The sequence below is a fragment of the Molothrus ater genome, chromosome 4 (genome assembly GCF_012460135.2).
Source record: "Molothrus ater isolate BHLD 08-10-18 breed brown headed cowbird chromosome 4, BPBGC_Mater_1.1, whole genome shotgun sequence".
Taxonomy (NCBI): domain Eukaryota; kingdom Metazoa; phylum Chordata; class Aves; order Passeriformes; family Icteridae; genus Molothrus; species Molothrus ater.
In genome coordinates this window covers 55,783,742-55,811,669 of record NC_050481.2, presented here as the reverse complement: position 1 = coordinate 55,811,669, position 27,928 = coordinate 55,783,742, and the positions used below count along the sequence as shown (strand labels likewise).

General features: G+C 37.1%; 2 protein-coding genes across 8 annotated transcripts in view; one reads left to right on the top strand and one right to left on the bottom strand.

Annotated features, from left to right (window-relative positions):
- Window positions 1-3,142: 3,142 nt before the first annotated feature.
- Window positions 3,143-16,193, top strand: PACRGL (parkin coregulated like). The gene is made up of 9 exons (XM_036381989.1): window positions 3,143-3,235; window positions 4,426-4,897; window positions 7,203-7,339; window positions 8,886-8,953; window positions 10,041-10,131; window positions 11,352-11,486; window positions 13,197-13,304; window positions 14,287-14,367; window positions 15,758-16,193. The coding sequence occupies exons 1-9, from the start codon at window positions 3,143-3,145 to the stop codon at window positions 15,812-15,814; spliced, it is 1,242 nt and encodes a 413-aa protein (XP_036237882.1). The 3' UTR covers window positions 15,815-16,193.
- A 2,438-nt stretch (window positions 16,194-18,631) lies between these two features.
- The window catches only part of KCNIP4 (potassium voltage-gated channel interacting protein 4), a 389,884-nt gene continuing 380,587 nt past the window's right edge, over window positions 18,632-27,928 (bottom strand). For all 7 annotated transcript variants that reach the window (XM_036381678.2, XM_036381673.2, XM_036381674.2 and 4 more), the window contains 4 exons: window positions 27,715-27,822; window positions 26,324-26,428; window positions 25,693-25,755; window positions 18,632-18,794 (listed from right to left, as the gene is read on the bottom strand). In XM_036381678.2, the coding sequence (XP_036237571.1) occupies window positions 18,747-18,794; window positions 25,693-25,755; window positions 26,324-26,428; window positions 27,715-27,822 (324 nt within the window). In that variant the 3' untranslated portion in view covers window positions 18,632-18,746. The remainder of the gene's footprint in view (window positions 18,795-25,692; window positions 25,756-26,323; window positions 26,429-27,714; window positions 27,823-27,928) is intronic.

Genomic DNA, 27,928 nt, shown 5'->3' with positions numbered 1-27,928 from the left:
TCAATGGAAGTGCCTGGAGCATTCAATCTTTGCAGACAAACCTGAAAACTACAATTAGGTGTCTACAATCTGTTCTGTAGCTCACATTTATTGCCAAACCATGTAAAGTAACTCCTCTTTTATAGAGGACTATTTAAAAAGGGGCAGAGTGGTTAAGTCAGGATAAAAGCTTTGTGGAATGATATTTGAAGACTATCTAAGTAACACACTACTAGAATTCAGTTTAAACTTGCACTTTTTAAGAGACCAGAGAGAATTTCTAAGTTTTCTGGAGAAATGAAAGGAATTACCAAATACACTGAGGAAGCATGTTTTGTTCTTTTACTGCTCTTACTAGGTTGCAAGTTGTTGGCGCCCAGCTGTGGTTAAAATTGCACCTGGTTTATTAACTTCTAAAATAATATCAAGTGAAAATATATGTTTATGTGTTAGTACATGAATATTGAGGACTATAGTAAGATGTAAAATGAGTCAATTTTTAAGTCTGTTGGTAATTTCATTCTTGTATGTAGAAAAATATAACAAACAAATCAACATAAACCACTTACTGTCTAACAGAAAAGCTGCTACAAATAGAGAGGGAAACTTGACAATGCAAATTAAAAAAATTATGACAAAAAATAAAGTATCAACTCCCTTTGTTCCACATTCAAAAGCCTGCACTTGTCAAGAAATATTCTCCCCATAATTTCTCAACTGGCTCTGGCAACATGCCAGGTGTAAACCATGCCAAATTAGCTTAACAAACGTGTAAATATTCTCAGACAAAAAGATCTAACACGTGACTGGTTTATGTGATGTTCTTTCAATTAGCCATATTCCAATAAGCCTCAGTTTTGACTTCATAAGCCTCAGAATTAATTTGGCATTGGTGAATTCTCCTCCCCCTCAGTAATTAACTATTTAGCTGTGGCTAATGAAAAAAGAAGTCAAATTGCATATTGGTTTTATCAGAAGTTATAGGTAATTAATTAAGCATTGGTTCTATTTAAACTGATTAAGTATTATTATGAAAATTAAGCAATCAGTGCTGAGTTAGCCTTCATTTTCATGTTCTATATGCTCAACTGCATACACAAACATAAAAGTTTCTTTTCATTATAGATACTCTTTGGAAATTATTCATATTTTTCTCTTTAGTTATTTTCAACCATTTAGGAAGGTTTATGGCAGTTGAAAAAAACTTAAAATGTATAAAGAAGAAACTCATAAGAACTGGAGCTGATGCTACACAAATATACAGTAATAAATAGTGGGTCATTCATTACACGCTATTTAACATTACAAACTGGTATCATCATGATGAAGAAAAATGATAAAATTTGTCATGTTTTGTTGATCCATCCTGTGATCAAAAAGTATTTTTCCTCCTAAATTGTCCATCCACCAAGTATGTTTAAAATGTCACAGACTATTTCCTATTACAACTATCAAAAACAGTAAAACACAGTATGAAAAACATTTTATTTTAAATAAATATGTTTTATTATAAGTATTTTGACCCATCTTCCACATGTCTATAGTAAAGGGGAAAATCCAAGGCCAGTTAGAATAAAGAAGAAGGTACTTAAGGAGCAGGGGATCTGCAAATGGATAGGACAAGTGTAATAAACACCATTTTAAGATCATACTGTAGGAACCAGAAGGGACTGAATGGGTGTTTAACCTTAGGACTTCTCTTTTCCTAGCTCTTAAAATATCATGCCAGTTAGAAAAAAATATATAAGGATACACTTTCATCCTATTCTGCTCCAGGAATTTAGGATCATTTTAGTTTGTATTTCTGCCATGTGGGAGGAGCAAGGCCACCCAGAACAGCAGCACTCAGGTGGCTGAGTCTTGCACACACCCAAAACACCAAGAAGAGCAGGACTCCCTGTGGTACCACACACACTGCAGGACCCTGACAATCTCTTATTTTGCATTTTCCAGGAAAATTACTGGACTCTAAACTAAGCCCTGTTCTTGCACAGAGACTAGAGTGTTCCTTATCCTCTTGCAACCAGTTTATTCTGTACTGCTGTGACCTCAGTGGGAGTTTGTGGTTTCCAAGATACTAACCCTAGGTGTAACCCTAACCCTAACCTTAGGCAGGAAAAGAAGCCTTGGCTAAAGCTGCTTCCAAGGAAAAAGAAGTGAAGGCATCCATGTTGAGGAAGGTTTGTGCTCCCCTTGGGAAGCCTTTTGCAGCTGCAGTGTGCCTGGAGCTCTGGGCCCTCTGGTTTAAAAAACCCCAACCCTAGGTGTAACATTAACCCTAAGCCTAGGCAGGTAAATCAGCCTAGGGTTAGGGATGGTCCCAAGGAAAAAGCTGTGGAGGCTGCCCTGCTTTGGCACTTTGGAGCTCCCCTTGGGATGCCTTTCACAGCTGCAATGGGCCTGGAGCTTGGGGCTCTCTGGTTTAAAAACCACAACCCTAGGTGTTACACTAACACGAATTTAAACCGTCAGCAGGTAAATGAGCCTAGGGTTTGGGATGGTCCCAAGGAAAAAGCTGAGGAGGCAGCCGTGTTATGGCACTTTTGCACTTCCCTTGGGATGCCTTTTGCAGCTGCAGTATGCCTAAAGCTTGGGGCTTCCAAGTTTAAAAAACCCCAACCGTAGTCGAAACACTAACCCTGACCCTAACCCTCGGCACATAAATCAGCCTAGGGTTAGGGATGGTCCCAAGGAAAAAGCACTGGAGGCAGCCGTGTTGTGGAACTTTTGTGCTCCACTTGGGATGTGTTTTGAAGCTGCATTGTGCCTGGAGCTTGGGCTTCCTAGTTTAAAAAACCCTAACCCTAGGCCTAACACTAACCCTAACCCTAACTGTATGCAGGTAAATCAGCCTAGGGTTAGGGATGGTTCCAAGGTGAAAGGTCTGGAGGCAGCCGTGTTGTGGAACTTTTGCGCTCTCCTTGGGGTGCCTTTCGCAGCGGCAGTGTGCCTGGAGCTCGGGGCTTTGTGGCTTTGGAGACGCTAATCCTAGGTGCTACCCTAACCCGAACCCTAATCCTTGGCAGGAAAAGCAATCCTGTTCTAGGGGTATTCCAAAGGAAAAAGCTCTGGAGGCAGCCATGTCGTGGCACTTTTGCGCTCCCCTTGGGATGCCTTTTGCCGCTGCAGTGTGCGTGGAGCTCTGCTCTTTGTGGTTTCCGAGATGGTAATTCCAAGCCTCACCCTGACCCTAACCCTAGGCAGGAAAAGCAGCCCTGGCCTAGGGCTGCTTCCAAGGAAAAAGCTGTCGAGGCAGGTGCTGACTCCACAGAGCTGATGAGTTGGTTTTGCTTCATGGTGCACAGCAGTTCATACCTTCTGCTAACTTTGGAATTGTACCACTACTGTCTTCCATAGCTGTGGTCTGGTTTGTACTCACAAAACAGCCTTTACAGATTCATGGATTAAGTGGTACTACAGCACTGAACTAAAAATAAATGTTGAAAAAAAGCGGATTTTTTTTCTCATCCTGTAAATGATCATGCTCGTTTGCATTTTTTCGTGTGATTTTTGAAGTTCTCATGGTCTGCTTTACAATACTGGGTTTTTTTCTGAGATCATTCATCAGTCCATGAATTTTTTGGATAAAAAGACATCCATTTTTCTATTACCTCAGTATTGTGGAACAGTAAAATAATTCTGTTAAAGTACTATAATATCTCTTGAGTTTAGTCAAAAATACTTAGCAAAAAGTCTTCCCTTCTCCAATATTATTTATGGATATTTTCTTTCTGTATTTCCAAATATTGTATCTTGCACTAATGCATTTCAATGGCTGTCAGTTATGCGGTCCTGTTTTAACTCTGCAGATGTCCTCACTTTTGACTCGCCATTATTGGCAGATACAAAGTATTTATGTTGGATAAAAGTAAGTATGAATACCTTTATTGCCAAAAATCTAACGCCGATGGCATTTTTCAAATATTCCATGACTACTTTTCATTACTGTCAATTTTTTTTCCTGTGGAAAATCATGAGAATAATCTCACTTATCCACATTCAGTTCTGCAGCAGAAATGACAGAAGTGAGAAAGAATGTAAGGTGGAAAGCTTCCATCCCAAGCAGTTTAAGCGAACTGAGGAAACATTTTCCTTGAAGATTTATTTTTCTGTGCATTAATGAATATACACATTTCTTGAATAAAGAAAGAAAGCACTCTTGTGGTCAAGTGAAAAAGTAGCCCTTTACCCAAAAGCTCATTTACCACACATCAAAAAGATGCTGTATTCCCAGTGGAACTTTCAGTATTGTGTCAGGGGATTATATACCTGGGCAGCTATTTAAAAAGTGGAAAAAAAAACGACTGGCGGTGTCACCTGAAAATTCACCGTTCTTATTTAAATCGCAGCATACAAGATAGGCTGGAAAAAAAAACAAACAAAACAAAACAAAACAAAAAGCCCAACAAAATCGATCTTTCAATCTTCTTGTCGCTCCGTCTGCAGCAAGCACGGAGGAAGTTTGTGCTGCCGGCGGCCCGTAGTTCCCCTGGCAACCGGCAGGAAGCGTCGGCGGCGCCGGGGGCCCGCGGGGACGGCGCTGGCCGGAGCCCCGAGCCCGGCGTGCCCGGAGCCTGGTGTGCCCCGAGCCAGGCGTGCCCGGAGCCTGGTGTGCCCGGAGCCCGGCGTGCCCGGAGCCCGGCGTGCCCGGAGCCAGGCGTGCCCGGAGCCCGGCGTGCCCGGAGCCCGGCGTGCCCTGCCAGCGGGAGCCGGGGCGGCCCAGGGGCCCAGCGCAGCGGGGCGGCCCCTCGTGCTCCCGCGGGGTCCCTGGATGTCCCCCGGCGCTGGGGAGGCCCGGGCCGGGGGCTCTGTGGGAGCTCGCCGGAGCTTCTCTGCCTGATCCTGTCGGCGGTGACGGCGCTCGAAGCCCCTCATGTGTTTCTGCCTCTGCACTCCGGGAGAGTCGGCACTCGGCAGGGTAAGGGAGCAACCTCGCCTTTCAGATCCTGTTGACCTCCATCCTGCCTGCCTTAAGTGACTTCTAGATCCCGAACTCCAGGCTGCGCTTTTCCTCCTTTGAAAGATGTCTCTTAAAAGTGCTTCTCCCATTTCTATTTAAAGTGTCTCTCCTTGATCTGAAGTCTGTCATCTGCCAGTAGATGGGTCACTTCTGTACCAAACTCTCTTGTTTGATTCACGGCTGTGCTTCACCTGTCTGATCTCTCTACAAAACCCTTGCAGCTCCTCACTGCACGAGAGCTTTCATCTCTGAAGAGTGAGACCTCTTTGTGAAAAGTACTTTTTCTGGTCAGTGCTACCTAATGTACCTTAGCATGTATTTTCATTACTTGGAAAACAGAAAAAAATAAAAACATCTCAATGACTTCTAAATACTTGTCTGAGAAAAATATTTATATAGGTATTAGAAAGCTGACTGTATTATTTGTACATTTCAAAGTCTGATACAGATAACACTATTTTGTGCTACATGCTGCTACTGTCAAGAACTTGTCTGGTGCTTTTATAGTATGAAACGATTTTGATTTTTAATTTTATGACAGTTAAAAATCTGTCTTCTTACACTAATGTGATTAGAATTTCATGATAATAAATAGACATAGAAAATCAATAGATTTATTTCTATATTAATGTTTTCCATTTGACTTCCATTTTACAAACAGAATAGTTCCCAAAAGTGTCATGCAAGTTTCTATGAGTTCTGAAGACATTTAATTGACTAATTGTGGTGTATTATTTCTTTTAAAAAGACTTTCAGTGGAGACAGGCCACATTCTGGAAATGACAGGAAGGAGAAAACAAAATGTACAGTAGGTGAACTGAATCACTAGTTCTGATTAAGTCATGAGTAAAGAAGTATTGATGTAAACTTTCAATTTTAGTTTTGCTTGTATTTTAGCTGATTTGTTAATCATTATAATATGTTGTTTCACATCATTCAGTAAAACCTGGGCTCTTCATTGAATTCTTTCCACAAGTTATAAAGACAGCATATCTACAGATGTGCTGGGACCTTATCACTTTCCAGAAACAGAAGCAATCCTAAAGATTTCATAATGCAGATAATGACAAAGGTACCTGGCTGGCAATCCTGCTCAGAGGGGAGAATTAGAATAGCCAAGCTAAACAAGGAGTGCAGATGCAAGAATCTGGCAGAGATTAGGGCCGGTGGCTGATAGAGCTGAGGGTGAGAGAGTAGCATGGCAACTCTGTCTCTGATTCATCCTGGTCTCAGTATTTGGCACTTGATAATATTTTTAACAAAATAGGTGTCACCAAGGGTGATAGCTGGACAGCAAGCACACTGCTCATCCCTGAGGCAATGTTTGTTTCCTGTTTTTTTCATCTCTATATAGTGCAATTGCTTTTTCACAATAGGAAATGTGCAGAATACACCACAGCAAAAATTACTGAACATTATATTATTTAAAACCTGGGTTTTCAGTATTATTAATTTTATTAATATTTGAAATCTTGTAATCTCACAGGAATTATTTATATTATTCACCATAATATCAGACTTGGTATGTTAAATAAGTAGAGAACTATTTTTTTATTAGGGACGCTTCAACCCAATTACATACATTTGTAGTGATGTGTAGCTGGTGCATTGACTTACAGAAGATAAGTGTATTTAATATTAAATGATGTAGTCAAAGTTATTTTTGCTGTGTTTTTAAAAAAGTACTTTCATTCTTCTTAGTGGAATTGGAATTCATTTTCTGTGGGTGGTTTTTTTTTTTGGTTTTTTTTTTTTTTTTTTTTTTTTTTTTTTTTTTTTGCTGCCTTACATTTCTGTTCTCATCTCTTATTGATTGTGGTTTGGGTTTTGTGTCCTGAATGTACTTGTTTCATTCCTTCATCCTGGACCTTCCTCAAATTGTTGCTTTCTTCTGATGTAACTGTACCCTACCCTGTTTGACTCTGGGCTCTTCTGCTGAGGCCTGTACTGCTGCTCAAATTTTTGTAGGCTACCCTGAAAGCAGACTGCATCTAATTCACTTTTGCTTCAGGTCTCAAAGAACACAAGTAAGGAGGAGCAGGTTAGGAAACGTGTGCATTTGAAATATGGAGTGACAGGACTATTGCAATTGTCCCATGCACTGTGTCCAATATATAGGAATGAACATCTGTTTCCTAGTGCACTTATTCAGATTTACTTGGTTGGTTGTTCATGTCAATCTTTGGGCCTGGGGATTCTAACCCTTCATATTCCACCATATAGGAATGAAAATTATTTTATGTTTTTAATTTTTTTTTTGTAGGAAGAAATGTTCTAAGAATGTCATCAGGCATCCAAATAAAAACAAAGTCTTCAGCCCAGAAAAGCAAGACCTGTTCTGCAGAATCACAGCCAAAGCCTAGTGCAAAGCTGAATCCTAAAACTATTGATCCAGTATGTGTAGGTGGTGGTGGTTTTGTTTGGTTAAAATCCATCTGTGGTTTGAAGAGTGCTCCTTACTTTATGAAATTGCTTGCAGGACATGCTTCCTATTTTTTAAACTGAAATTAAACTTTTGTTATTAATCATAGATACCTTATCTTCTAAGCTCAAATGCCCGAAGGTATAACATTGTTTATTACATTACTATAAAAATGTATTTTGGTACAGTTGTGGCTTGAATGGTAACTGTTATTTTTTATTTACTATTGCCCTAAAAAAAGATTTAGAGCTAAGCATTAAAAAGGGTTGGTTTTTTCTTACTTCTAAGCTTTAGCACCTGTTGCTTTAGAGAAACTTGTTTCCGTTATGCAATGAAACCAAGAATCAGGTGTCATATTGAAGGTATTCAAGGCCTCATAAAATCTGGCAAATTAATTGCTGGTGAGCATTATTTGAAACTCAGTTACTGTGACTATGTAATCCTTCAGGAAAAATTTGTGTTCTTGGGAGAGTAGTAATGAAAGGAGTTGTTTATTTCCTGGAAGTCCTGTGTCTGGAGATCTAACATTGAATGCATGAATTATAGTTCACCACTGGGCCATATAATTTGGCAATTAGTACTGTCACAGGCTTTTTGGAAAGTGAATGAAATGCAGAGGTACTTTACTGATAAGCAGAGGCTGAATACTTTAATCTGGGCATCTTTTTTACTTGAAATCTCTTTGCAAGTAGCACAATGACCAAGATTAAGCCATGAACACAATTCTGCTAATCTTAATGTAGGTTTAAACACTCAGAGGATAACAATTGAGATTTCATGGTATTTCCTTCTGAATGCTTTCATAATATCTTTTGTATTATCTGGAAAGCAGAATTAAATGATCATGCTAATAAATAATATAATAGTTCATAGGCATAAGAAGCATGTATATTATAAAAACCAAATTTGTGCAGCTTTTCCTTGCTTGAAAGTCCTAGTTTCCTTCTCTAGTGTGTCTTTCCTAGATTCTCACCCAGTATGAACCTCCCTGTGCATTTGCAGTGCCCTCCCACCATCTTACCCAATAGTTGGGGTTTCTCCCACATCTTGCCATTGTATACGTTTGTCTGTACTCAGATCAAGATGGAATTGCAGTAAAACTGACTTCTGCATGTTACCAATATAACAACAAGAGCTTCAGGGAAGTGAGAGCTCCTTGCTCTGCTTAGGAAAGAACTTGTAATATTACTTCATTGTAATATTATGCTCTGCTTGAAAGAACTTCAATATTACCATTTGCAAGAAAAAAAAAAAGAAAAATAAAGTGTTTCCATCAGGAGACCACTGATTGTACATCTTTATTCATTTTAACAGCTCCCCAGACTGATGAGTCTTAGAAGCAGCTTTCAGATGAGTGTATCACTTACATGTTTTCCACTTCATAGCTGCAGTTCTTTTTTTTTATTTGTTTTGGAATCATATGATTAAGTTCATGTTTTGGTAAACTTCTGTTTTAACATATTCATAATAGCTATAAAACATTACTGTTTTAAATAAATAATGCTTTTTTTTCTGTCCTTACAGTTTCGTGCTTATTCTCAACCATCATCTGCATTTGCTGCTACATATGCTAGAGGTGGTATTCCCTGCAGGTATGTTGGGTTTGTTTTTTATTTTTACTAAATATATTATGAAATACACCTCTTCATGTTTCATCTTTTAGTTAGGTTGTTTAGTTCCATTCAATTCTGGAAAAATTTTCAATACTTAACTCTTTTCAGGGCAGAAAGCAACTTCCCGTGCCTTTGAAATTGTCTTCTTTTGGTTCTTTTTTATGCTGTGTTAATATCAAAGCCACATTTTTAAAGAATAGTTTAGTATGTGCACATTTGGTTTCCTAAGTGTCTTTCACAAACTACATTTTCAGGTAATTGAATTTATTTATCCCTACTAACAAAGATAATAAAATTAGTGCCATTTCAATAAGTAGGCCTTGCACAGCCTTAGTGGTACGACAACATGTTATTGAATTTCCTATTCTGTAGTTTTTAGGCATATGAAATATGAGCAAAACTACTCACAAGCAAGTTTAGGGTATTTTAAGTTACTTAGTTATATATTTGCCTAGACAATCAACATTCTGGTGTTTTGTCACATGGATGCAGAATTTACAAAAATATAAGCCATCATTAATAAGATGTATATGTATATAATTGTATAAAATAATAATTAATACATAGTATTAATACATTTATTTGTATCTTAGGAGTAAATAGTACATTCCAATATGATTTTCCTTCAATTTCAACTGCTTTTCCGTACCCATTGCTATTTGAGGAAAATGTTTCTTGGTATACTTATCAAAATAAGTAACTTTGGAAAAGGAGTATCTTCTGTGGTGGCATGAGAGACATTTATAATTTTTATAACTTCTGTTTTCTGCTTTCTATGTGATTAGGAGCAGAATTTTGAAAACTGACATATTTTGGGAATTTAGTATAATTGCACTGTTAACCATTATACATACACACAGGTTGGAATCCATGATCCCAGAGATCTTTGCCAACTTAGGTGATTCTGTGATCCTATAATTTCACTAAGGAGAGCATTATGTATTGAGATTGTGTATGTAATGTAGGAATACAATAAACTAATTGGTGATACATTTATAGCAAATAGTGTTAGCAATAAATTATATATAATATATGTTATTTTGTTAAAACATTATTCTTTATATAGGTTAGTGCATGGATCAGTAAAGCACAAACTGCAGTGGGAATGCCCTCCTGAAACTGTTCCCTTTGATCCTCTTCTTTTAACATTGGCAGAGGTAAACCCAATTTCTTGCAACATTAAGCACACAACCATTTCCTATTTGCAAATGTCATTTTTTAACAATCTAAGTTAGCTAGTTAGGCTCAGCTTCTAGAGAAATATAAAAAAACCCCACTTGTGAGGATATTGTATGAATGAAAATGGTCAAGATCATTGCTATTTGTAGTTCTTTAGTTAGAGCTTTCTTGGAGAGCTAGGTAGAGCTGTTTAATCTTCAAGATACTGATCAAATGCAAGACCACATCTCAGATGCCCAACTGTTGAATGAAATTTGTGTTTTTACAGATGCTTTTGTAAGCTAAATTGTTTTGCTTATTTTTGTATATAACGCCTACCTTATGAAGTAAGAATGATCTCCTCAATAGATTGAATTAGTACAGTGGAAATAGGATCCTGTAAATAAGTGGAAGAGAAGTACTATACACTATGTTGAGGCTTCTGTTTTCTCAGAACCATCTGTGACATTTATCACCAAATATGTTCCAGGTGTCTAAATAAATGCTGAATCCAATGCTGCAGGTAGAATAAAGTGAATATACTGAGGTGGCTTACATTATTTTTTCTTTTTTCCTTTTTTTCCCTGTTTTTTTCATTTTTATTTTCTTTGCTTCTCTTTCCCTTTGTTTCTTCTTTTTTTTTTTCCTTTTTTAAATACTAAACAAAACTGTCAATTCCTAAGATAACATAAAAGTTATTTTATGTTAAGACAAAAAGCTTCAGACACATGGCTTTAAATCTTTGAGTTTTGCCAGTCAGACCTTCACTAGATGTGCATCTTTGTGCTATCTACAAGTTTTTAGTGTTGAACAGAGAGGTATGTGGTGTGGGGTGTCTTTCCTTCCATAGTTCACCTTCTGTTCTTTTTTCCTTTCAGGGTACAAAACCCCTATACAAATATAGACTGTTCTAGTTCATGGTCTCATTGGAAAAATACCTTGGGTTTTTAGATTAAAGGTAGGTACAAATATTGATTGAGTTGGCAGTATTCGTAATGTGAGTTTTAATATTCAATATTGGAAAAGAAAAATGAATTAGAATATTCTGTGAGCAAAGCTGTACCCAGTGGCTCCACATGGTGGAGTTAGTGTACTTTATGTTTTGAACTGATCCGACAAAATCTAAACATGGTCTTGCTGCTGTGTGGGACTTTTAAAATGTGTTTTTATTTAAAAGAAGGCTCAGTATTAAGAAAACCATGTTTTACATTTGCAACAGGGACTAAGAGAGACAAAACATCCCTATACTTTTGTTTCCAAGGAGGGTTTTAAACAATTACTTCTGGTTGAAGGTGCTGCTGAAAAAGTTATTCCCTTGCTGCCTCGTCTAGTTCCAGTCTTAAAGGCTGCATTGGTATGTCCTAGTCTTCATGCAGAGATTTTAATGGGTTTGTTTTTTTTGTTTTCTGCTGCTGGTGGGAACTACATGAGTAATATTAATGTAATAAATCTATCACTTGGGCTTTTGGTTTGGGGGTAGGAATGATTTCTCTTCCTGTTGTTAACCCTGCCTTGGTTTATTAGCTAAATATGTCTGTAAATATAAATTAAGATGGGCAACTTCTTGTACAACTATATGACAGTATCTATGGGAAAATTTTATGAAACTTTTCTCTTAAAGGTTTTAACATAAGCAAAAATAAATACATATATTTGTGGGCATTTTTATATGTCCACGCAATAACACGCAAAAAATAAAAATGACATGCAGTAAAATGGATATGCAGGAATAAATGCTCGTCTATTACATGTAACAATTCAAAACATGCTACAAAGGTAAAACAGAATCATAAAATAAGAGACTCACAAGGATCATTGCATCCAACTCCCAGCCCTGCACAGCACCATCTCCAGAATATGTCAATGAGGAAAAAGGAAGAATACATTTATAGTGTTCAAGGTCATATTCTTAATTTTAAAAAATGTTTTTAACTCTTCTACACCATCAGAAAATAAAGTGAGATCTTGGCTTTGAAGGTTATCTCTTTTGGATCTTTTTCATGTCTTTGAGAGCCCTTTTCTGGTTCAGTAAGTGGCTGTCCCTTAATCTAGCTGTGTTTCAGTTCTGATTTAACAGAGATGGCTTGAAGTTTGAAAATTAATTTTGATCTCAAATCAGAGATGTAACAGAAATATGGAACTGTGTGTTATCTTTGGTTTAGCTTAAAGGCAAAATTAGACAAATAATCTTGTCTCTTCCTCCAATTAATATTACTCTTCTGATAATTTTTATTGTTGCACTGTTTTGGTATTATGTCTTGTTAAATCTTCTACTAGACAAGCAGTCCATGATTTCTAGTTAAAAAGAAAATTTTCAGGGCCCAGATGCTGGAGAGGAAAAATAGTTGTTTCAATAAACTTATAATTTAGTATGAAACCAAAATAAGTTGTTATGAGTCTATTTCTCAGCTAAAGGAAAAGCAGCATAATTAAACCACCAGAGAAGTCAGGTACAGAAGAACCTTCCCATGGCAGAAATAAAGATGACAAAGAACTGTAGAAGTAGATAAGAGCCTGATAACTGCTGGCAGGTGTAGTTGGCAGGGGACTAAATTAATTGAGGCAGAAAGTCATTGGCTCCTCTGTTTCTCCAGCAAAGAAAGTTATTGTTATGAATTACATAGAAATTACCCAGAATTCATTACATTTTTAACTAAAATGTTGTCTCTCAATTTCAACATATCAACATTTGACAGGTTATTTCTAATGTGCTGTGGAATACTGAAATTATCAGTGTAACAAGTTTTTCTGCATGCCACATTTTTTATTTCAACAATAGTTTTCTTGTCTCAGAAGAAATACAAGAGTTTTGTGGAAATTTCAGGGATGCTTTTGTTTTCCATTTTAAAAATGTGCCTTGCCTTTAAATTTGGCCTCTAGAGACTAATATTCAGTCATATTGTACTTCTCTTTCTAAACTTGTATCATTATAGCAATTAGCAATTGCACAGTAGTTTTAGTGTTTAAAACTACTCCATACAATCATAATGCAGAGATTGCAGTTTAGAAAAACTTACTTTGTCTGAATCTTACAGGATTTGCTTTCTTTCTTCCCCTTCTGAAGGCGCATGCAGATGATGAAGTATTTGGAAGGGGATTGGATGCTTTAGTGCAATTGAGTGCTGTTGTTGGCCCATCTCTTAATGATCATCTTAAGCTTCTACTCACAAATGTAAGTTTTTAATGCTGTAATAAAAAAATCATTTGTATTTTCATGACATTCTTGTTTGAGATGTTACTATACTATCTGCACAGATACAGTGGAGGACTCAGCAGTTCCATGAAAAACATTATTTCATATAGTCCCCAGTGTGAGTCCTTTGTTCTTTTAGAATGTGGTGACTTACAAAGTTCTGGCAAGGTCCAAAAACTCCTGTTAATGTAAACTGGAGAATAATGGAAGTCTTCTCTCTACAATTTATGAAAACATGCAGATGCTTTGTTTCAGAGGAAAATTTGTTGCAAAATGAGTTTTTAATTTTAAGTCTGAATATCTTAGCAAAACCATAAACGTTTTAATACATTAACAGAAGCAAATATTCCCATTCCTTTCAGATGGGAATTCTGCACAAGGAAGTTGTCATTAAATAAGCTTTGAGTGGGATTATGAGAAGTATTTTTATACCAACTTATTCTGGGGACATCCTTCTTCTGTCAGACAGCCTTTTCATGGTTTCTTTTAACCTGCTTGCAAAGTGCACTTTTACAGCAAAATAGAAAGACTTTTTTTGACAATCACTACAGAAGAGAAATTACAGCAGGTTTTTTTTGAAGTATTTCTGCTACAAGAAATCTCTTTCAATGCACATGATAATAAAAGTTAACTTTTCATGTGGACAATTCTTTAAGAATGACTTTTTTTTAAGGTGGATATTTCTTTCAAATTTGTTTGGTAAAAGAAAAAAGTATTTTTGTGGGTTAACAGATCAGTTTTCTTTGAATTTAAGTTTCTCTTTAGTTAACTTTTTTATTCCGTTTGCTTTTATTGAGTTCCATACTTTGACATCAGTTACAAGTTATAAAATAATGTTTCTTTGCGGCTTTAATTTTGCAAAGGTAAGATGGAATAAAGTAACAAAATAGGTTATTATTGCCTCTTTGCATACATTTTACTATATTGTGCAACAAACCTTTTTGTTTTACTTTTCCAATAGCTTTTAAAGAGATTAATGGACAAGAAATATAGAGAAGAAGTTACTACTGCTTTACAAAAGTTGGAGCACTGTGGTGGAAAGGTGCGTTGATTGGATGTTTATTTAGTAATCTACACTTTTTAATACAATTTTGTCAGAACAGCTTTCATCTCTGGTTTTGTTGCCATGTTCTTGCTTCAGTAAGGCTGGGATACATGCTTGGTGTTCCATTTTCTGGGACTAAATATGTTTCTCAACAAGATTTACTCCTGCAAAAAGTTACTTTTTGCTGTTATTGATGATGCCTGCCTGTTCCCACTAATAGTTTATTGTTTATGCTATTTCCTGAGGGAATGTGACACTCACATTCCAGCCCACCCTGGTTAACCCAGAGTTTGGATCTGCAATGGCTATAAATCAAAAAGATGCTTTAAGTAATAGATGGCAGTAGAGGTTTCTTCTGTTGAACATTTTTTTGACAAATTTTGTGCTGTACATTGTGCACAAAGGAGAAAAGGAGAAAAAATGAGGAGTACTGACTTAGATGTTCATCTAGAAGAGAAAATATTTGCTTTCTTGACCCTATGAACAGTTGTATGTGTTATATTAAATGGTTATTCGTAAAGAATAGGAATTACCTGAGGAGCAGGGACCGTACAGTCAGGCCTAGCAGTACTGAGCTTGTGTGCCTTAGCCAGTAGGTGCCCAAATAATCAGTAGTTGCCTCTTCATTTTTGTGTGTGCACATGTTCATTTAAGAGCAGTAGCAGTGTTTGGATTACAGACTTGGAAAACATCATGAAAAATGAAGGAAGATGAGAGTTCTTTATTTGTATGAAGTGAGACAAGAAAAGGAAAATTACAGCTCGTTTTAATGTTCTGAAAATTTAGGTCTAGATAATATAATTAATCCAGTGAGTCATTAACCTCTAATTCTTCTATCAGTCCCCTGATTTCTTGTAGTCTTACCTGTTAGTGAGTAGGTCTTTCTGTATATCTTTTAAAAAGACTGTAATAAGATAAAGCAAAAAACCCTGGAAACAAACTACTAAGTTGTGGTTACAAGCAATATTATATAATCCAAGCAATTAATTTATCAAATTTATTTTCTAAATTAGTTATAAAGCATATGATTCTTACTTTTGTTGGAAAGCCCCTGCAGAACATCATTCCTCTACATAAAAATCCTTATTATTTCTTGTATATATTTGTGCCCCCTTTTAGGTGTGAGTTTTCACGTCCCTTATTTTGGATGTTTACTCCCCAGCATTAGTTATCACAATGGTGCATTTTCTCAGTTCATTATTTTCAGCCCTTTTCACAGTAAATTTCTCAGCAAATATTAACTTTTTAGCTTTCTACTCTTTGATAATAGCAAAGATAACTACGTAAAAGTTGTGAACTATGCAATTTATAGAGGCTATATGAGTACTGTCATATGTAGTGCTAGTGCCCCTTATTTTGTTTAAATTTGTTTTGTTTTCTTCAACAGGCAACTGTGGCGATCATCAAATCTAAAATTCCAACCTATTGTTCGATCTACTCTTGAACAAGGAAACTGTAGTGATTTATACTGTAAGGTGAAGTTTGGAAAGAAACTGTGTGTAAATATCACTGACACTTATTTGGGGTATTATATATTCTCTTAAAATAATAGTTATTCCTCAGTATGATGGAGAGCAGGAGTCTTATCAGTTTGTGAATATGTAATTATGGAAGACTTTTCTTTGTATATTTGTATATGCATTTGGCTTACAATGACACTGATTAATGTGCTATTTCAAGAGCAGAATAAATATTGATTCTTATTTAGTTTTTAACTACAATTTTATGTATTATATCTGCAGTGCTTTATATGTTTTGTATATTTGTGTGATGCAAAATAATTTTGTTGTAATTACTTAAATAAAATCTAACTTGGTGCTAAATCACGTATGTATAGCTTCTTTTGAAATACATAACTTCTTTTGTGACACAGCACAGATGGACACATTTAGGTTTATGGGGACTAGGTTAGACATAGAACTGTGAGCCCTCTCAGACTTCTTCAGAGTCAGCTTTTAAAGATGTGAAGCTGAACCCAGTAAACAGGCAGCATGTGGTCCCAAGCTGAACTTGCTCAGTGCATTCTCAGCATGTTGTTTTGAGAGCCTGGAGAGGCTCTGGAGAATACAGTGCAGAGGCATCAGGTTGCTCCACAGAGCCACAGCTGAGGTTTTGCTCAGCTAATTGATTCCTGTTAACTTTGAGCCTACTGAATGGGAGCTGGGTGGAGGAGGCAACTTTGAAATACTTACACTGTGCTCCCTTTATATTGAGCTCAGTAACGTTACAGATATGCTTGGGATTTGCTTGTGAATTCAGGTCCAGACAAGTTAATAAACTTCTGAACATGGAAGCTATGAAAAATGTAAGTTAAAGACAAAAAGAAGATTGTACAAGCCAGCTTACCTGGCTGTCAAGCTTTGGAGGGTACAGCATTTGTCCATTAATGTATTTGAATTTGAATGCAAAATAATTCCTAATTGGTTCTTGTAATAAATGCTGTTCAGGGACATGTTGTATTTGTGTACAATGTCAGGGAGAGTTAACAAAAGTAACAAAATTTGATCGAAGGTTTTCCCCTGAGGAATATTCAATTCTGACATTTAAAGTTGTTGGAAAGGATGTTTTTTTCGTAAGAAGATGCTGATGCATAGAGTATTAATAAAAGTCTGTCATGTGAAAGCATTTCAGAGGTTTTTTAAAATTACCACAACCTGACTAAAATTCACTTCAGGACCGATCTCTGCCAAGATCAGAATTGTGCTAAGTCAAGATAAATGTATTTATGTTTTAAAAAAGAAAAGTATTTCTTCAATAAGCATTTTTGCCAGCAGGTATTTAACAACTCAAAAAATTGATCATGGTCCTTTTTTTCTTAATGTTTACTTTATTTTTTAATTTTTTTTACAAAATGTGCACATTTAGTTTACACAAACACGCTACAGCAGATTTCAGGTGTACATGTATTGTACTACTCTTATCCTACACTGGTGATAGCAGAGCAGCCTTCAACATGCCTCTAACATCCCATCTCTACACCAGAATAGATACCTGATTTATTTTTACAAAATAATTCTTGTAACTTTCTTTCTACTTCATTAATCCCCTTTCAGACTTTCTGCAGCAATGTCACAATGAAGGTTGGCCTATCTCTGATAGCATTTCACCTATTTTGAAGTATTGGCGAAGACTCTGTGGACAATATATTTTAAAAATTACATGGATGGAGGGGAAATGTTATATTTTATATGCATACTTTCTTAGAAGAATCTTTCTAGGTTCAGAATTAGGTAGCTCCAATCTTAATGAAGAAATGATCTTAAAAAATGTAAAGCGTTTATCACATATAGATGATATATAGCTGAAGTTTTAATTGTTTTCCTGGTTCTGTCTCATAGTTAAAGGTATTACAAAAAGATGAAATAGATGTTAGCCTCTAGCAGTCATTATTAGTGGAGGTTACTATGTAGTGATGTTCATTCTCAGCACTAAAGTGGGATGGCAGTTTTCAAAATTTCATGCCTTTTTCTTCGTTAAAGGCAGAAAGACACATACTTAGGAGAGCAGTGTTAGGATCCAGTTAAGGTTTCTTCATGAAAAATTGGAAGTCAGAAGATCCTTAATTTTAAGCAAAGAACTTCTCATACACATCCAAGAAGAATTAAAAATACAGTATGTAGGATTTCTGATACTCATGTCATGAAAAATTAAGTGCAGACTTATTAGGTGAGACTGAGAGAAGCTTATTCATAGCTTTTAGGGAATAAGAATACCCATAAGCAACTTGTTTGTTTGTTTGTTTGTTTGTTTGTTTTGTTTTATAACAGTTCTTGCTCTCAAGTCACCTGTTTAGTTATGTTTGGGTTTTGGGGTTTTTTTTCTGAAAAGTCAAAGTTGGGAGGCAATTATAGCAAGGTGTGCATTGCACATTTATTATAGCATTTTAACTCAAAATATTATTCAAAAATAAGGACTACACTATAGAAATATGAGAAGAAAATAAATTGTAATGCCTCTGTATAAATTAGAAGCTAGAGATTTAAGAAGTGCATTTTAACACCTGGAGCTTAGTCCAGGACAAATGAGTAGCAAAACTAGCAGAACTAATCTCTGTGTGGTTGTATCTATTTTATCTAGGGGTTGGAATGATAATAAAGGTGCATAATGTGAGTTGTAATTTGTTTGATTTTGTAGTAAGAACCTGATTTTTCAATAGAGTCCTATTAACTAAATAGCCACTGTGGAAGTGCTAGATTGTATAATTTAGAAAGGGTTTTTTGTTGGGAAGGGTTTATGATAAAAAATTTACTTGCATAATACATTTCTCAGTGTAAAGCTGAGTAACTTTATTTATGATAAAGTGGGAAATCCATTTTTTTAGATAATGTTGCAGAATAGTTCATATTTGTCCATTAGTGGTAGACCTAATGTCTTCATTAAATCACATTTTCAAAGAGCTGCATGGATCGCATTATATTCTCATCCTGTAAAAAAAGACAACACATAACCAAAAATCACACACCATCACAAATGTAGTAGGTGGATATCTATACTGAAATGTAGTAGAACATTTTAGTTAATTACAACATTCTTCTCAGCTTGTTTGGAGAAATGGTTAGCAGAAAAAGGCTGTTAATGGGTCCATGCTTAAATAAATTTTTCTGTGTATTAATAAAACCAAAACTACTCTGTCAAGAATACAATAGCATATTAAGAAAATTAGATCTGTAACATTTCTGAGGTTATCCGTTTATATCCAGGATAACAGAATACACCTAGACAATAAATACTGATGGAATAGTTGTATCAAGTTTGAATCTGTACATGTAATTGTTAGTCCTGTGCAAAGTACACAGGATCCTTCTTGTAATCCTAAGGCTTCTGCTTCATAGTTAGAGATGACTAAGAAAAACAGACTAAAGTGTGCACCACTGCTGAGCCAAAATCAGTCAGTTTGACAAGTATCACCACAGCACTCTTCAGCTCCCCAATTCAGATTTTTTGTGTGTTCACACTGAAAGATGGTGACTGCTTCTAAATGCTATTCCTGCTTTCTGATTGTTTTGCATGAGGCAATTTTTAAACAAAATATTAATCTTTCCAGTTCTATATCATACCAATGCATCACTCTCTGCTCCAGATTTTATCAGTAGGTAACTTTCAGCACAGCAATTAGCAAAAAATATTTTCCTTTGTAAGCTTTACCTTTCAGTGTATAGATGAAAGAGTTACTTGCAGTTGCCCATATTTGGTGGCATTTCTGGATCAACACTTGCTAGCACAAAACAATATATATACACACAATATAAGAGTTTATTACATGCTCATTTAGCATTTTCTGGTCTCACTGTAATGATCCCTCTCTTTAGTAATTTCTTCAGAGATGATATAGCCATATTTAATTTTAAGGAATAAAAAGACTGAATTATAGATTATTTTTGGATGTTTCATGAAAAATGTGCATCAAAACCCCACTTCTTAGAAAGGTTATCTCAATAGTATTCTCCACTACTGATAAGTATGTGAGATTTCTGTACATTAATTTTCCAGTAAGACGTGTTCAGTATCAATTCCCACTTAAATTAGTCACTGTTCAGTCTAGTGGGTGATTTGCTTTGTAGAAAATGACAAATCTGAATAATTAGCTTAATTTATGTTATAAAACATGCACAGTGGGGTTTTTAATCTTTGATTCTGTATGTCATCTGAAGTGGTGCTGCTGTAAGGAATGATCTGTGTGCTATTTTGTAAAATAACTTACAGAAGCAATGATATGTCATTTCAAAAATACACCATATAGGCTAATGCTTGAAAATTTTGTATAGCAAAGCTACTATATTAAATTACTGAAAGTTAAAATAAATGATTCTTTTCCTCACTGCATTGCTTTGAAACATCAATAAACTAGTGAATGTCACTGATGTAAGGTTAACAGTTTAACTTAAGTCACTTGTCATAGAATTAGTACAAATGTTTTGTATATACATTAGCAACTAAGCTCAGTAAATGTGCAAGCAAACATGCTCTGAATCTGCAAATTGTTTTGACACTTCTACCAATTTTACTACATATGTATTATCATGAATGAAACTGGTAGTTTTCTAAAATCAACTCCATATTTTGGAGTCTGGCTGTTTGTTTACAGAAGTCTTCCAATGCCACTCCCTTAGTCAGTCAAATTAGAAGAGTCTTTACAAGAAAATACAGGCTTGTCATAATATTTAGAACATGATAAGTTTTAGTAGCTTTTTTTGCCATCTTTAAAAAAATACCGAAAAAACAGAAAACCCCCAGATGCTTGCATTGGAACTCTTTGGCAAGTGTATCTTTTTCATTTGCCTCTTTTTTCAGTACATTTTCTACACAAATTTTCATATTAGACTTGTTAAACAGTTCCTAATTCAAGACAAAGTGAGGTGTTAATGCATATGAAGCATTGTCCATATGAAGCACAAACCTGGATGAATGAACTTTGGCCGATCTGACCTACCTTTATACCAGTTTTTCATAGGTTTGAAATAGTTTCTTTGCTGTTTTCAGGATAGCCCAAACCATCAACACTATGTATGGAAAGGGTTACTCCTGCAGAAAACACCTGTGCCTGAAGCCTTTTTGTCGTTATCAGAAGGACCTATGTCACTGGCCCTGACAGTCACCCATGCACTGTGCATGCCTTAGTCCCTTGACTGTTCTTTGTGGTACTGCTGTGGATACGCCGCAATGCCCAAGTCAGACCATTTCCCACCAGCACCAACCAGTGAAAGGAGACAGGTAAGGAACTGAGAAGTGCCTAGTTCTTGAGGTACCCCCACTCCTGTTTCTCAAGACCTAGATTTGCTCTTTGGTAATTTATATGAAGCCAGACAAACAGCCACCACTTTCTGGGACTCAGTCTGGCATATCTAGGGCAGCATAGTCCATTTCTCCTGTGGGAGCAGAGAAGCTGCTGGAGTCTGGATGGCGGACTGACATTCAAATGCATGTTTGGGGTAGGGAGGGCAGGGAAATGAGGTCATACACATTCCCTGTCTAAGATGGAGGGAGGATGAGGGGAAGCACCATTCTACTCAAATCCTTCTCCCAGTATCCAGAGAAGACAGCACTCAAAGCCTGAATGCTTTATAATTCCCTACATAACTGTTTCAACACTTTTTGAATGGACTGGCCATTCTTTGCAATGGGACTGTGAATTAAGAGCCTTGAACCTCCTGTGTGCCTCAGGCTGTACAGTGCCACTGCACTGATAGTTGTGCCAAACAAGTGCTCAGCACAGCAGCACAAATTTTAAGAAAGGCACATATATGCAAAATTAGTGTTTAAGAACACACTAGAGTCTCTTGATAGTACAAAAAAAATCTCAGGAACATAGCCCAGGAACCTGAAGTAGAACCTCTGTTCAAAGATGTTTTGCTGTGTTTCTTCTTGCTTGTAAAGTAAGCATGCTACATTTCCTTTAGTTATTGCAAAACAGGAATAAAAGGGCTATACTTCTGCAACTCACTAAGTTGGCTTCTAACTCAAAGTAGAGGAACGCCAGTTTTCAGAGACTGGCAAATCTTGACTGAGATAACCTTCAAAGAAGAGGCTCCTGCAGCCTTTCCCTGGCAGAACACACTTCAGGTCTATTTAAAGATTCAGACATTACCTTTTTAGATCTCATACCTATCAGAATGTTAACAAAAGGTTTTCCTGCAGGTCTGTTTTAAAAGCAGCAGTCATGTTCCTTTGTAAAATATGTAATCCTGAAAAGAGTGAAGCCACATGAACTCCTGAACTGAGTTTCTTGAAGGACTTTGATTGAAACCAGTCACTAGTGGGGTTCTGCAGGGCTTATCCTCAACCAATTCTCTTCATTAATGACCTAGATGAAGGACTCAAAGGAATACTAAGTAAATGTATGGACATCACTAAAGTAGGAAGAACTCTCAATTCACTCAAGGTCAGGGAGGCCCTGCAGAGAGACCTGGACCAAACAGAGATGGTGAATGACACCGTTTAGGTTTTGCCTTTTTTCTATGTTCTCTGTATTCTTCACACATATATTTTGTAGTTCTGTAGCCTTTGTATTAGTGACTCATTTTCCCAGTTCTTTTCCATGGCCTTTCCCTAAAGCAGAAAGACAAAACAAATTCCAGAGCTCCAAGCCCCAGGAAGTAAAAGGCCCCTATCCTATCTTGGTTCTCCTCGAGAGCCAAGACTGAGAACAACTCTGCAGGTTCCATTCTCATGGACAAAGTATAGCCAGTGCTGAAGGGGGGCTCCAGAGAATGGGCTTGACCTGGGGGGGAATTGCATGTCCTCCTAATTGGTGACTTTTTACCAATTATGCCAATTTCCTAAAACCTATAAAAACTTACTCACCCCTGGGGGGGAACTGGGCTTGTGGACATCTTTCCATAACTGGTCCTGAAGGCCTTAAAATAAAGATCCCCTTTTATATCACCTCCTTACTAAAATTATCTTGAATTTCATTTCCAGGTTGGGCAAAAGGTAACATAATCACCAACCATATGAAGTTTAACAAGGACCAGTCCTGGAATCTGCACTTGGGATGGAGCAATCCTGCTTGTGTGTATAGAACGGGGAACATGAAGCTGGAGATCTGCACTGTGGAAAGGGACCTGGGCATCCTGCTCAATGGAAAGTTGAACATGAGTCAGCAGTGCCCTGGCAGCCAGGAGGGCCAGCCCTGTCCTGGGGGTATCAGGCACAGCACGGCCAGCTGGGCAAGGGAGGGGATTGTCCTGCTCTGCTCTGAGCTGGGGCAGCCTCGCCTTGAAAATTGCAGTTTTGGGTACCCCGATATAAGAAAGACATAAAGCTATTAACATCCAAAGGAGCCCATGAGGACGGTGAAGGCTCTGGAGGAGAAGACCTGTGAGGAGCAGCTGAGGTCACTCGGTCTGTTCAGCCTGGAGAAGAGGAGACTGAGGAGAGTCCTCATTGCAGTTACAACTTCCGCGTGAGGGGAAGAGGAGCAGCAGACATTGATCTCTGCTCTGTGGTGGCCACTGATGGCACCTGAGGGAACCCCTGAAGTCGTATCAGGGAAGTTTAGGTTGGATATTAGGAAAAGGTTCTTCACCCAGAGGGTGGTTGGGCACTGGCACAGGCTCCCCAGGGCAGTGGTCACAGCACCAAGCCTGACAGAGTTCAAGAAGCATTTGGACACTGCTCTCAGGCACATGGTGTGATTCTTGGGACATCCTACACAGGGCCAGGAATTGGACTTTATTCTGATGGGTCTCTTCCAATTCAGTATGCTCTATGATTCTATGAATCCCAACCCCAAACCTCATTTCTAAAACCAAATCTTGATATAAACATGAATTACACATTTTGAAGCACAGAAGTCTTAAAAGAAGAACAGCCTTAAGTGGCAGAGAGACAAAAATTTAGGTAGCAAGATACTTTTTGTGTCAAAAAAAACCATAGCCATCATTGAAGTTGAAAGCAAGGGAAGGTGAGATAAGTAGCATGATGACAATTGCAGCATTCTGTAGCATTCGTTGCGCCTCCATCATGTCCCAGTTTAGAGAGCACCTCTCTCACGTGTATTCTGAATAGTTAGAACAGGTAAATAAATCTTCTAACGCACTTGAGAGACTGAATTGCACTGGATAAGGAGAGCAGGCAATTCCTTACTAAAGGTATTAATTTTCTTTGTAAATGAATCATTCAGCCCATCACCATGATTGCTGTCATATGCAGATTAATGTGTCATTTAACTTCCAGAATGCTACAGACCTCAGCTGGGAAATGAATCTCATCTCAGTTTCTGATGATCACACAGGGTTAGCAGAGGAAATGACTTTTGTTGGTATTGAACAAGACTGACAAGCTGGAACCACCACGGTCAGTGCAACAGAGCACTGCTGACAGATGAGACACTGCCCAGTGCCTGTTGCTAAGGATACACAGAACAGCCATAGTTAGCAGAGCTCTTGGCTGTCTTTTATTCCCCAAAATCAGTGGATTAAAATCAAACAAAGTATCACTTACTAGGTAGCTGCACTCGAAAAAGCAACTCCAATGAATAGCTACAGATGCATATAAAAATAGACTGCTTCTAGAGCATCTTTGAGCATCTAGAGAGTTCCCTATTCCAAATAGTTAAAAACCGAAAAAATGCATTAAATGCATTTATCTTGATAGTCTTGTTATTACCTGTCTCTTTATTACTCTGTTCTTGATATAAGAGACAAGAATCAATAAGCAGGGGTTATATTGCTGGTCTCTGTCAGCTTTGTATTAATCAGTCTGCTGGGCAAGGTATCAGTAGACCATTACTATGACTTCTTAAATTTGTCACTGTAACAAACAGTATCAGGCTTATTGACCACATGAATTTACATAATGTAATCAGGCCTATCATATTCACTCTGCCTAATGTGATGCTTTACTATAAACAACAACCTTGATCTTGGGGTGTCCTGTGTAGAGCCAGGAATTTCATCTATTGGACTCGATTGTCCTGGTGGGTGCCTTCCAACTGAGCATATTCTATAATTCTATGAACCTCTTATCTTGCCAAAAGCTAGTCATTCTTATCTTATACTCTATCATGTTTCTTTTTCTTGCAATTTTAAACTGAAAAATTAACAGGATTTCCTTAAATTTATGAAAATGCAACTTATCTTTCTTCATATCATCTACTGGTCAGAGAACAAGCTGGTTTCTGAAGAGCAGAGGAGTGAAAACAGTCTGTAACTCCTGCTTCAGAAGTTCTCCATCCTGGCTCTAGGGGTCAGGAGCTGCTGGAAGAATTTTTTTCTCACTGTCAAGAAATTGACAGCCACTTGGGTAGCATAAAGACTTGTGGCTGATAATCACAATCAGTTTACACCCTTGCCTTGAGAAAACTTGTCTGGTGTTAACTCTTGCCATCCAACACTTTGCAAGCCCCTTGCACTCTCTTTTTATAAGGCTTTACTACTTATAAGCACATCATAACTCACTGAGAAACTTAGCCATGGAGGATAAATTTTCAGGCAATATTATTATTGCCATGATTTTATGCCAGTTGTGACAGAACTGTGTGCCCCAGCATGAGTAGAAGATAGAAATAAATATTTAGCTGAATGTAAAGAAGCTTTTTTCCACCAAGTGTAAACAATACACTATTAAAGAGAGAAAGGATATTGGCACAGCTGTCTAATAAGCAATGACAGCTTGTGTACAGCAGCTCTTCTGCAGATTCAGGCCACAAATTTATTTACACTGTCCAGTGTTTCTGTGTAATGGTGTACATAGATACTCTACCTTGGGAAAATGCTGTCTCTGGTATAAAGATCACCCTCACTGACACGCCAGAAATCTGTAAAGAGCTGTGATAGAAATAGCCAACAGATACACATTCAGTACTTAACACTGAATACTTACTTTCTGGCAGCTCTCAATGAATTCATCTATGGTAACTACTCCATCTTTGTTCTTGTCCATTTTCTGTATTAAAAAAAGAAAAAGAAAAAAAAGTACAGGAATTGGGTTTGTGTGGCCAAGTTTTGGTAGCAGGAGAGCTACAGAAGTGAGAAGCTGCCAGAAACTTCCCCCATGTGCAGCAGAGCCAAAGCCAGTCAGCTCCAGGACCTGCTGCTGGCCAAGGCTGAGCAATGAGGAATGATAACCTCTTCAGCCCTTTGTTAGATTTTCTCTCCCTGTTCATTTGAGGCAGGGAGTGAGAGAGAGGCTTTGGTGGGTGCCTGGCATCCAGACAGGGTCAACCCTCAGCAGTATGTTTCTCCTCCTGAATTCCTGTGTGAAACAAGTTGTTTTCATTTTTCATTTCAATTATATGACAGCCTAGGAACAACCAGTCCAAAAGTCATGGTAAGTGGACTATGCTTAAAGAGCTTTTGTTGAAAAAACAGGGTGTGATGAGTAGGTCTGGGAAACTTGGAATGGAGCCACAGAGAATAGAAAGGATTACAGAATTGGAAGGATATGTTATAACAATGAAAATCTTTATCTGCTCACTGAGCAGTCTTTTCAGCTTCTGTGTTATGTGACCTACCTGGAAAAATGTTTCCACATGTTGTCTGGGTGCATCTTCTTTGAGAACAGGATAGGTGCATTTCCCCATCATGTCGTATATTGCTTTCATGATGTCAAGCATTTCCTGAAGAGGAAAAAATTATGTTTCTGCAATGTAAAGTGCATTTTTCCCACCAACTCAGAAAAACTTGCACCATTTGGTGAATCCTCAGATGAGCATCCCAGGGTGGGGGGTGCAAGGACCTCCTTACAGTGTGGGCACCCATCACGCCAAGGGACTCCTGCACTGCCCCTTCTATGGCCTCTTTTCCAGATGACCTTCCAGTTCTTGCACACAGCAGTGCTGCTCTTTGACTTCTAGAATGTCCACTGCTTTAACTCAGAACATAATTTTTTAGGATTTGCATTTTAGAATAAAATTTTGGAATTCACCTAGGTTTTTTTTTTTTTGACTGAACTGATTCAAGAAGGAACTACTTAATTATTAGAAAATCTAGCATTTCAGCTTTCATAGATGTATGATTTCAATTTCAAATGATTTATAATATGTGAAAGTTCATGGATTGTGGGAAGAATCTCCCAATATCTTATGAATAAAAATAAAAAAGAAGTTCTGTAATGGCAAGTGAATGGCCAAAGCACATCACCTTCTTACAACCTATTTTCCCTAAAGAAAATAAAAACAGCCATGAACACATCTGCACTTATGCAGAGTCCTCCTTTTATATCGTAATCTTTGAATTTTGAGTGGCTTGTGAAAATTTTAATAATTTCAAAAACAAGTCATCTGTAGTATGCTAAGAAATTATTCTATACATTACTCTTTTATAATGAACCTGAAGCGCTTTATAAAAGTGTAAAATTATAAGTGCAATTTTTATATTTGCATAAACCCCACTTAAAAAAACCCTCTCCATATATTTTGATGAAACACTCATTTAGTCCCACTTAAGTATTGTTTGAATCCTTGCAGAGTAAAAGATGTAGGAATCTTTCTTTATAAATCCTGTTTCAAGTAAAAATTATTAGAAGTAGATTAACAAAATAAGAAACAATTATTACCAACATACTTAATTTATTTTGTCCAAATATCCTACCAATCTATCCTAGGAACTGTATGGGCAAATATGTAGGCATAAGTTGAAGCCAACTATTTCTGTACCGATTATGCTCAGAAACATAATTTCTGAAGAATTCTGAACTTTTGCAATTTCTATAAAGATTTTCCCTTTTCAATGTTCATCTATGCCTTTAAAATGAGACAATTACTCTAATTTTTAGTGTGTCTAACTTCATAAAACCTGATAACTTGTTAACACATTCAGTTTGACAACTGAACCATTCTTCTCTGAATGCAGGACTTAGCTAACAACACTTACTTTCAGTGATTACATAAGAACTAGATCTTACCTCTTTAGTTATATATCCATCCTTATTTATATCATACAAGTTGAAAGCCCAGTTCAGTTTCTCCTGTACTGTCCCTCGGAGTAAAACTGAGAGACCCATAACAAAATCCTAAATAGACAAAAGGTCTTGGTCAGTTTGGAAATGAGCAGTTTTCCTCAAAAACTCAGAAATCCAGAATAATAAAAAAAGATGTATTGTTCCAAATTTCTTTACT